The sequence below is a fragment of the Arachis hypogaea genome, chromosome 4 (genome assembly GCF_003086295.3).
Source record: "Arachis hypogaea cultivar Tifrunner chromosome 4, arahy.Tifrunner.gnm2.J5K5, whole genome shotgun sequence".
Taxonomy (NCBI): domain Eukaryota; kingdom Viridiplantae; phylum Streptophyta; class Magnoliopsida; order Fabales; family Fabaceae; genus Arachis; species Arachis hypogaea.
The window spans coordinates 127451810-127463249 of record NC_092039.1 but is presented as its reverse complement, the minus strand read 5'-3'; the positions used below and the strand labels follow the sequence as shown (position 1 = coordinate 127463249).

Genomic DNA, 11440 nt, shown 5'->3' with positions numbered 1-11440 from the left:
TAAGCAGTTCTTTATTTTGTTTGTTTTGTTTTTCTTTGTTTAATTTATTTCAGTCACAAAAAAAAATCAAAATTAACAAATCAATCATTTTTTTAAGAACAAAACGGGTATATAAAATTCAGTTAAATTTAAATTGTCAAAGTAAAGTTAGATAATTTTTCAGGTAAAAATCTAGAATTCAAACGGAAATGGATCCTCTCCAGTTTTTTCAACGATTAGACAAAATACAGTGCAATCTCTCACCTTTGATTTTAATAGTGGGACCAGAAATAAATAAGAGAGAGAATGTGATGAATGGTTAGATTAAACACTGCACACCATCCAGTTTTTTATTCATTGGAGAGGATCCACTCCCAATTCAAACATAATACAAATATGTAAAGAAAATAATACAAATAAAATTCATTTAAATTTAAAATTGAATTCAGAAAGTAATGTCCAATTTTACTATTGTCTATTATTTTTGGTAAATAACTAGCATCAAGATAGGTTAGTTTAATTATATGTTCTCTATCATATTATGTAATGCACCTCTTTTTTTCATAATATACTTTTCTTTTAGGATAATTAATTGTACCTTTAATAATAACACCATGTTTCCACTCTTTTTAAGCATATATTCGTCAACATTAACTTTCTCTTCAGTTTTTTATTTTTGGACCTTACTCTTTCTTAAGTTTGAGTTTATTAACCATGGATTCAACAGAAGAATCATCACCAAAGTCGGAGTTATCAAACACTATCATGGACATGGATCTTCATAACACGTTTGCAGAGTTGATGTTCCACTTGCTCCCATCTCCATATGAGTCTCAAGAGATCAACCATCTCACCCTCGCTTACTTTGTCATCTCTTCCCTCGACATCCTCAACTCTCTCAATAGGGTAACATAATATTTTCCATAATATTAACACATTAACATAGTCTTTGATATCTTGTTTTATGTTGTAACACTGTCACATTATTCATTCTTCCCTTTTTCTAAGCTCTAAGTTCTGTTTTTTAATTATGGAAGAAAAAAAAATACCTTTTTTATTCCTTGAGGCTATTTCAGGTCGAGAAAGATGCAATTGTTGATTGGGTTTTGTCCTTCCAACTTCATCCTGGAACCAAAACTGACCCCAACAATGGTGGGGATACAATTTTTAGCTGAATTTGACCTCCAAATTTTGAATTTTTTTTAAATACCTATTTGAAGGGATTTTTTGCAGGGCAATTCTATGGCTTTCATGGTTCCAGAACTTCACAATTTCCTCCGGATGATAATGGGGTAACGAAAATTGTTGGAATTTGAGAAAAAGCTTATTGTTTTCAAACTTTTTTAGCTGTTGATGAAGAATCCTTTTGTTTACTTGAAGGTTTTGCTTCACAACCATAGTTACTTGGCAAGTACTTATTGTGCCCTAGCGATATTGAAGATTGTTGGCTATGATTTGTCCAATGTTGATTCTGAATTAATGTTGGCTTCAATGAGGAACCTTCAGCAACCTGATGGAAGGTATGGATTTGAAGCTCTTTATGCTTGCTTATGCAATGGTCATATCAGTAGTATGATTAATTCAGATACTTATTATTCCTGAGATTTTTATATCTGTTGACAGTTTTATGGCTATTCATATTGGGGGTGAAACAGATCTTAGGTTTGTATACTGCGCAGGTAAGAGAGAAAAGACATGAAGTGGTGATTCTAGTTAGTTAATTAGTAAATAATGGCGATCTTAATTAATGACTGTGTGCAGCTGCCATATGTTTCATGCTGGACAATTGGAGTGGCATGGATAAGGAGAAAGCCAAAGATTACATATTGAATTGCCAGGTTTGTGGAGATGCATCACCTAAGAATGAAAATGAAATTTAGTATATATTTATGTCATGTGCGCTATATTGTATGAACATAAATTTGATGTCTTTCACTCTTTCTAGTCTTATGATGGAGGCTTTGGATTAGTACCTGGTGCGGAATCTCACGGTGAGTTGGATTATTTTCTCATAATTTAGATGTGATTCACTCGCAATAAGGTCTACTGCAATATTGTTGTACTCAGTAGTCATGACAAGAGTTTGGTATTCATCCATAGTTTATATGTTTATTATTTCTTAAACTATATTTATCAACATTACCTGTTTTAGTGACTCAGGCGGTGCAACTTATTGTGCAATTGCATCTCTCCGGTTAATGGGATTCATCGAAGATAATCTTCTTTCAAGTTGTGCTTCTTCTTTGATAGATGTTCCATTACTTCTAGATTGGATCGTGCAGGTTTGTAGTCCTCATCTACAATCTTCATATTTGTATTCATTTGTAATCAAGATTCAGTAGTTCTGTGTTCCTTTTCAGCGGCAGGGAATGGACGGTGGATTTCAGGGTAGAACAAATAAAACTACCGATACATGTTATGCATTTTGGTAAGTAGGTCTGATCATTTGTAACGTGTATATCACCAGAGCCTTGATAATTCAGCATGTGTTTGGTTAGGCTTGGAGCTGTTTTAAAGATTCTGGGGGCAGATGACTTTGTCGACATCAAAGCTCTACGCAGATTTTTGCTTACCTGTCAATATAAGGTACTGCAATTACATCTCTCTTTGCTGTGTAGTGTGTTTAAGATTTTAGGGAGAAATAGAATCTTCTAAGTATATTATGTATCATAAAAATGATAGGAAATGAAAGCAAAGAGAACTGTAGTGGCAGTGATTCAAGTTAACCTTGAATTTTGTTGTATAGTTTTATATGGAAAAAGAAATGCCTAGTTCATATCGGATTTGGAATTCACCTAGAAAAGATCAGACATTTCTTTTCTATTACGAAATGAGGTGGAATATGTGATACCGATATATTGGTTTGCTTGAGTGACTACTAAAGTTTTCTTAGGCTTATTTGGACTAATTCTGAAACTCATATTTTGATGCATATACATTTGTTTTTCAACAGTATGGTGGTTTCAGTAAATTTCCTGGAGAATTTCCAGACTTGTACCACTCCTACTATGGATTCGCTGCATTCAGCTTGTTGAAAGAATCTGGCTTGAAGTCACTTTGTTCTGAACTTGGAATCACTGAAACAGCTGCAAAGGGACTCTAACTTCACAGATGTTTAAATATTTTCTCTTGGGGTTAAGTGTGTTTGCATTGGTTTTGGTCACTGCCTTTTTTCCAATAGAAATTGATGCCTTTTGTATGAAGCTTTCATAGTTAGGTGAAGTTTAATTATCCCATTTGGTGTGATGTGAAATTGTGCATGACTAATTGAACTATATTTAAAATTTATTTATATAAATAACAAGAATTTAATTTTTCAAACAACCAATTATTTATTGTCAAATTAGTAAAAGTAACTAATTTTCAAATTTACTACTTCAAAAATCATCTAATCTTGTTGGATGATTGTGTAAAATTCTTTATACTTATCAGTACATCAAAATTAATATCAAATAACAAATGTATTATGAGAGTAGTACAATTACAATTCAGTTCGAAAATAGCATAAATGTTTTGGAGTCTTTTGTGGTTCTCAAACAAGACCAAAATGAAGGGGTGTATCATGTGAGATATTCTCATATTCTTTCTTCATGTCTTTTATGGTTGAACCGTAATATGAGTTATGACATGATAATATGACTTGGTTTGATGAATATAAGCATCTACTAGAATAAAGGGGGGTGGTAGTAGTTGTTTTTATTGATGTCTTATAGCATACATACATATAAACACAGAGAAGATGGGAACTTCCATCTCATTGCCACTCTGCACCACCATACCCTGGAACCTTTGGTCAGCTGTATACATGACAAAGCATCTCAATCAACTGATAAAGAAATGTATTTTTCGTATTTACTTTATTTGATACTAAGTCGACACACTTTTCTACCATCAGATAATGCGTATAGGTAAGCGACAAGTCCTTAAATAGATCTCAGATCTGCGAAGAATTAGTCCTTATTGTATCAGTTTAAAGAGATACGTAAGAAATAGGCTTAGTGTATGAGAGAGAAAATAAATAAACAAAATTTTCAAGAATAAATACAAAGGAGCCACTGTTTTATAATGTTGTGAGTGCATTATGATTCTTGTTTCTTTCATTCAAGGTTGTCAAGTATTCTACAAAATTTGTTGCATTATGTTTTTATGACTTTTGTCACATCCTTCTAAATTTCAGCTGTCCATACTGCATAGGGCTACAGTACTTTGGATATTTTGTCCATCATTTTGCAGATATATACATATTTTTTCAACTCCAAAGTTTCACCATAATATTAAACATCAACTAAAGCTGCTCTTGACAAGATAAAGAAACCTTTTAATTTGATTACTGAGGAATCTTGAGGGGAGAAAAGGTCAGAATATTCTCATAAGATATAGCTAAGGATTAACCTCTACTTTACTCCCTTTTTACTATTCAACATCCAAAAAAATGAAAAATCACCCTTTCAGTCATTCACAATAACCACAGTAACATACATTTATAAAGTTACAATAGAGGTTAATTAGGCCAATATTTTGTTATTTTAACCATATACATTTATATAATCTCATTGTAGACATGATATATGATAGAACTTAATAATATCGTTTGTTATTTATGTAACTGACTCTATTTAATAGGATAAGACTTTGTTATTGTGTAAAAGTTTTGCTAAAATAATGTAGCAGTGAATAGTATATTTTACTTTGGAATTTGTGGGTAGTTTACTAGTCTTTTACTCCTTCAACTTGTCACACTTTGACAAATTCTAAGAAATAATAATGACTATCTAGCATTAATCTTTTACCTTTGGCAATTGGCATGCAACACAGAAAAAAGGGTCCATGAAAAGTTATGTCTCTAAAGCCATATTTTATTCTTTATTCTGACCTGTGATGATTCTTCAATGTGATGGTGGGGTTAGAGAGAGAGGTGCACCTTTCGGTTCATGACCCACGCGACATATTCACGGGGCAACTGCATCCCATTGTTGTTTAGCAAAAAGCCACAAAAAGCAGTGTCTCTCTTTTACCAAATTTGTCACTTAGTTCAAGTGGTTCTACCCTAAGTCCTGTGCATTGTGCACATTAACCATGTATGTAATAATGTAACTATTTTTCAATGTCTCAAACTACAATTTCATCCTTGATACTTCGGTGATTTTGATCGCGCGATAGATAAAACTACTTCTCCAAAAACTTTTAGTTAATAAGAGGAGACACATGAATAACTATATTTCTAACACGTCTCTTTTGGATTTGCGTAAAACTTGCATAAGTTTTCTTCTTCTTTTCATTTGTCTCGTACTAAAATTTTCTATTAGGAATTAACAAGAATCGAACTTTAGGCCTTTTGGTTATAGAATTTTTGATACTATGTCATGAAACTAAAAACTTAAGCTACTAAGAGTAGACACATGAATGACTATACCTTGTAACTTTGTCATTTTAATCTTTTATCACTTGTGTCAAATTTAGTAGCTTAGTAGATATTACTTTTATCTTAGAAGTTTAGTGGCCAAAACTCAGGACAAGGAAGCAGAAAAACATGACAAGCATTGGACAATGTTGGCATAAGATATGTCTCATTCACAAGCTTGTATTAAAGTGAAGGGGAAAAAATATCAAAGACTCTGCAACAATTCCATCAGTGTCCTTTAGACAGCTACATGAATGGAAGAGTTGGGCCATCTGATCACTAAAAAAATATTAATAATAATAACAATAACAATAATATTAGTAATTACAATGTCAGCTACATTAGGAAAATGGAAATTCAATAAAATAAAGCAACCCCATAATTTCCCAATTGCATTAGTCCCACCTTTAAACCTTTTCTGGGCAGAAAATACTTTGTAACGTTCAGAGTACATTGAACAACTGGCATAGCAGATTGAGTTTTAACTGCATCCCAAAACAACTCAACAGTGGAGGAAACAAATTCCAAAATCTAAAAACAAAGTGGAATTCATCACAATGTAATTAGAGAGATTAATGAGAAAAAGAAAAAGAAAGAAAAAGAAAAGAGAAACTCCCTCTAGTTTGATTGACAGAACTTTGGTGTTAGATGGTCTCTTCCTGTGGAAATATGTCAAAGATTCAAGAAGCTAAGGGAAGTACCTGTGAAGAGCTTGAATGGTGCTGTGGTAGATTATGATGATGATGATGATTATGATGATGAGAATGGTTGTTAACCTCTCTTTCTGTTTTCTTATCAACAATGGTTGTCATCGTGGAACAATCATCAACCTCATCTACATTATTATTTCCCTTATTGTTTTCACCTTCTTGTAACTTTCTTCTAAGCTTCTCTTCTGCTTCTTGCAAGAACTTGAACTTTGGAGGAGGTGACGACTTAATCCTATTAAACTCGGATTCAGTTGTGGACTCGAAAAGAGGATTGAATCCATGCTGGTTGTAAGGACTACTTGGAGTGAAAGGAGGAGTGAAGAATGATGGAGATGCATTAGGAGTCAAATATGGTGTTTCCACAACAAGCAAATCACCTAAGCTTCTACCTCTTGAACCTTTTCCCTTAGATTTTCCATCATCAGATTCTAAATCTTCCTTTGATTCTTCAACTATTGTGAACAAGAATCTTGGAGGGCCTAATAGCTCTTGTTGCCTCATGTACTCAGCATCTTCACCAAAGGGTTTGAAGTGAAATTCTTTGTTGTTAGTTTGTGATTCAGGGTCATGAACAAGGGTGTCACTGGTACTCATTGAAGAACAAGTGAAACCTGTATTGTGCCTCAAAGATGATGATGATAATGATAATGTTGATGGTGATGGCTTCTTCCAACAAAACATATATAAAAGCTCTTTGAAAGGGTTGCCATAGTTATGATTCTCAATCTCTCTATTATTGGTTGTTATCCTCTTCTTCCACCATAACAAATAGTAAACTTCAGCTACCAAAGCTAACAAGAGGCAACAGAAAACAATGCTCAAACCAAGACCTACACTACTCAAAGATTTCATTATTGACCCTCAAAAAATCACATTGAAACACAACAACTCTTGCAACTTACCTCAAACCTCAATCCAGAGAAAACAAAACATCAAACAGAACATGTGCACTATAAATACAACCAAATCAAAACCTCAAATTCAACAGAGAGAATACAAGTACTAGAGTTTCAATGTAATATTATTATTTTATCCACATAACATTCTCCTCCCTACCAATAAAGCTTTGACATAATAACAACAAACCTTAGTTGCAAATTGCTAAAGCCTCCCCCAAAAGAACACCAATATGCTAAAAGGGCCAACCAAAAAGCACATTCTTTCTCTCTTTCTCTTTCTTTATTGAAAGCAACACTTGCAAATCATAAGCATGAGCTCCAATAGTAGCCTTTAGCTTTAACTCCACTTAAGAAGATTAAGCACCCTCATATATCATATGGATTAGTCCCATCACAAAGATTAACAAATAGATGGTGAGAAGTGAAAGAAAGATCCCCTTCACCCATAAAATACCACTTTGTGGAGTGTAGAGAGGTTCATAAAAACCAGGAGCTACAAAAAAATATATAACAATCAAAACCAAATTAGTCCAAATGATGGATATTTTGGTCTTTTTAAATGTTAACCGAAATTCTCACATTCAAGTCCTAAAAATAGTAAAAAAGAAAAATCTTGTTAGATCAGGTCAAGTGAGTGCGATTCTTAATTAGACGACTAAATATTTTACATAAAACCTCAGTTAACTTCATGTGAAGTTGATAGTTGAGAGTCGTTAAATGATTTGACAACTTTGACTAAATTGTAATCTAACAATTCTCAATTATCAACTTCACATGAAGTTAACTGTACCTGAAATTTTACTATATTTTATTATGGTGATAACTCAAGTGCAGTTGATTTTACATGAAGTTGATAGCGAAAAGTCATTAGATGAAAATTTAGTCAAATTAGTCAAATCATCTAACGGCTCTCAACTATCAACTTCACGTGAAGTCGACTGTACATGAGTTTTCACCTTTTATTATTTATATTTCTATGTTGAGACAGTTACCAAATTCGCCTCACACTGTTTCAGGCAAGGGAGGGAGATGAGCATGAATCTGTGCTGGCTCACGGTTGGGGGGTCTCTTCCTTCAAGAGACACTCACATGGGGTCAGAAATAAGAGGAAAGTGACATGTCAATTTATGTCATTACATGTAACATGTTATAATATAAAGTTTTATAAGCTTATAAAATGTATGTAAGATCCTTCAAATAAGGGAGGGTTTTCACAATTTTCACCCCCCATGACTCTTGTTGGTTCACTCTACTGACAATTTTGGAGGGACAATGATTCCATATCTGAAAGTCTACCACATCTCTTTCGGTTTTTGGAAGTTTAATCATGACATTGGTTGAATTTTATTTTTTTCTTCTTGCATGATTTTTGTTTTGACTTGGTGATTATTAGATTTCAGGATGAAGCAATATTTTTTGTCATTGCTCTTATTATTATTCTGATGATAATCAACAAATTAAATAAATGAAGATACTGTCATTTGGCAATCAATTAATTAATTATTGGAGTCTGCATCTTAATTGCCTCATCACATTTGTAAACCCTAAATTAATATGAAGATGGGCCACAAAACCCTATGCTGTCAGAATGAGCCTGTTAAGAGGTTTTATATTATTTGGTTTATTTTATTTATGAGTAGTAATTCTCTTTTTGGTTTGGTTACCCATGGTATCCTTTGATTGGATAGACCAAAAACTAATTTGTCGCGGATCTGATCTCCATAAAGAATTTCTCTAACTAATGGTTTACTATATGCACAAGGCGGAATTTGAATTCCTGACACTAGTTTAAGCAAACGCTTAAGCCACTTTTTAATTTGAACATGGAAACAAAAGTGGTGTTAAACTCGGATATGGGAAATACAGGTGCTTCACAGCCATGTCGTGTCAGTAGAACAGAACTCGGACCATGCGAGTTCTCCATCAGTAAAGGGACGGTCCAAATTGCGTTTGATATTCCATTTCATAAAAAAATTGGCAACAACAAATAACTCGGAGGGTTCGTTTTCTAGCTTCTGAAATTCATATTTACCCAACCCGGACCATGCGAGTTCTCCATCAGTAAACGGACGGTCCAAATTGAGTTTGATATTCCATTTCATAAAAAAATTGACAACAACAAACAACTCGGAGAGTCCGTTTTCTAGCTTCTGAAATTCATATTTGCCCAACCACAGGTCGGACTATGCGATTTCTTAAGCAAATTTTAAAATCAAACAACTCGCATGGTCCGATTTGTGTACTCTGAGTTTTTTCAATTTTTTAACACAAATCGGACCCTCCGATTTGTGTATTCTAAATTTTTTTCAACTTTTTAAACACAAATCCGACCCTCCGATTTGTATACTCCCACAATTTTAAAAAACACCAAAAATTACCATGTTAAAGTATATCACTCATTTTGCTTCCATATTAAAATTTTTTAGTCCGCTTAAGCTGATCACTCGGTCAAACCAAATTGATTTGAATAGTAATTACTTAATCAAACTTCACAATGTACCACACCAAAATGCAGACTGAACAAAAAATATTTATTAGTAATTGTTTGTAAAAAATTTAACGTACCAAATATATCGAGAGCAACTACCATGTAGTGCAAGATATGATACCAAAAAGAAAAAATGAACCAGCTATCCATCTCATCCAAAAATCACATTGCTTGTTTTCTAACTAAATTTCTCATCACTTTTTAGATTGCAATCTAAACTAGGATTTTACAATTGTCAAAATCACTAGCTTGAGAGAGCATATTACTGAATAGTGAATGTTAGTTAAACCGGTTATTAGTGGCGGTTAGTGGTTAGTTAGCTGTAATTAGAAACTCAGCCTCACTCATTAGTTAGTTAGCAGTTTAGTTTCTAGTAAGAGCAAGTTGGTTATGACGGTTAGCCTAGCTTGCTGAGGTGTCAAGTTGTTAGTGCTTTAGTTAGTTGACTTTATCACAGTTAATTTAAGAAGCATAGATGGTAAGTAGCATAAACCACCTCTTTAGTCTAATCATTTGTTAATTATACATCCAAAACCATTTAATCATATAAGTAATTAGGAAAATTCAGCCTTGAACTTTTTGAAAATGAAAGCAAATGATTACATCACAAAGCATTATTCAAAACTTAGATCCATGAACAACAATGTTGCATTTAATTAGCAAGATTACGTTTATTATAAACTACATAATCTACCAAAATTTAACTCACACCATCACTTTTGATAGTAACATACTAACATTCAATTTAACTCCTATACATGACTCAATTAACTGCTTTTGATCACAAGTTCCATATATCAAAATCACATTTAAAAAAAAAGCATTATTCATTTATGCGTATTATTTTTAAAAACAATGTTCTGTTAGAATTGTATCTAAATAATTTTGATAAAGTTTGATCCAAATACACTTATACATCCCTCTTCATTCTTCAACAATCAGCTTTTTCAGGAAGCACTAGAAAATGCCATATCCACCATGAACCTTAATTATTTCTTCTTTTGTGGCACCGACAAATATTTAGTTCCAAGGAGAAAGAACACAAGGAGCCTGGAATGGAGTAATGGACGGTCTCACTGTATATGATTGTTTGTGATTGCACAAGTGGCCAAGGACAAAAAGGCAACAGTAACATGCTCTAAAAGGAATCACCAGCATAAAGCATATATCTTGTTATTAATTAATGTTCTCTACAAAAACTAATTCCAATTTTGTATGATCAAGCTAGTTATGATTTCTTGCCTATAAAATCGGTGACTTTAGTTGGAAAGAAACAAATAACCTTGTATTATTCCGTGAGAATAATTCTATATCCAACTAAATCAAGTAGATATCAACCTTGTCAAAATTTCTTTTCATCTCACATAATTTTGTTTGGAGAATGTTAGGGTATTAATATTTTGAGAAAAAGACAAATAGGTCCCTAACCTTTTGTCCTGCGGACATTTTCGTCCTTGATCATTGAAAAATACTTTTAAATCCCTGACTTTTACAAAATTTAGACGGATCAGTCCCTGACGGAGACATTTGGACGAATTAGTCCCTGACGGAGGCATTTGGACGGAGGGACTGATTCGTCTAAATTTTGTGAAGGTCAGGACTTAAAGGTATTTTTCAATGGTTAGGAACAAAAATGTCCGCAGGACAAAAGATTAGGGACCTATTTGTCCTTTTCTCTCATATTTTTATAAAAAAAAATAATATTAAGTTAATCTAAAATAAATATAAAAAAATTAGTCACCTAATATTTACTTTTTAATAATATATTTACCGTTAAAAAAATTGTGATAATTAGCGTTGATGTTAGGGAGACATCTATATTATGAGATTCAGCCATCTCAGAGATATCCATCTGTAATAGTTGCGGATAATCCTTCACAAAGTATGAGAAATTCAGCCATCTATCAGTTGTGAGATGCTTCTTTAGCTTTTGTAATATAATTTGTAACGTTATTAGTATTGA

The 11440-nt window shown here is 33.0% G+C and overlaps 2 protein-coding genes across 3 annotated transcripts; one reads left to right on the top strand and one right to left on the bottom strand.

Moving 5' to 3' along the window:
• Window positions 1-547: 547 nt before the first annotated feature.
• On the top strand, window positions 548-3307 carry LOC112744878 (geranylgeranyl transferase type-1 subunit beta-like). The gene is made up of 11 exons (XM_072234141.1): window positions 548-885; window positions 1056-1131; window positions 1213-1271; window positions 1360-1499; window positions 1603-1658; window positions 1741-1817; window positions 1925-1970; window positions 2140-2261; window positions 2340-2407; window positions 2478-2565; window positions 2933-3307. The coding sequence occupies exons 1-11, from the start codon at window positions 694-696 to the stop codon at window positions 3080-3082; spliced, it is 1074 nt and encodes a 357-aa protein (XP_072090242.1). The 5' UTR covers window positions 548-693; the 3' UTR covers window positions 3083-3307.
• Window positions 3308-5529: 2222 nt separating this feature from the next.
• LOC112798169 (uncharacterized) lies at window positions 5530-8155 on the bottom strand. 2 transcript variants are annotated; one of them, XM_072234142.1, is made up of 2 exons: window positions 7982-8155; window positions 5530-7482 (listed from the first exon to the last, which is right to left on the bottom strand). In XM_072234142.1, exon 2 carries the CDS (start codon window positions 6940-6942, stop codon window positions 6061-6063), a length of 882 nt encoding a protein of 293 aa, XP_072090243.1. In that variant the 5' UTR covers window positions 6943-7482; window positions 7982-8155; the 3' UTR covers window positions 5530-6060. The 2 variants fall into 2 exon arrangements, with proteins under 2 accessions (XP_072090243.1, XP_025697162.1); XM_025841377.3 differs by lacking the exon at window positions 7982-8155 and having other exon boundaries at window positions 5530-5911; window positions 6082-7510.
• Between the last annotated feature and the right edge of the window lie 3285 nt (window positions 8156-11440).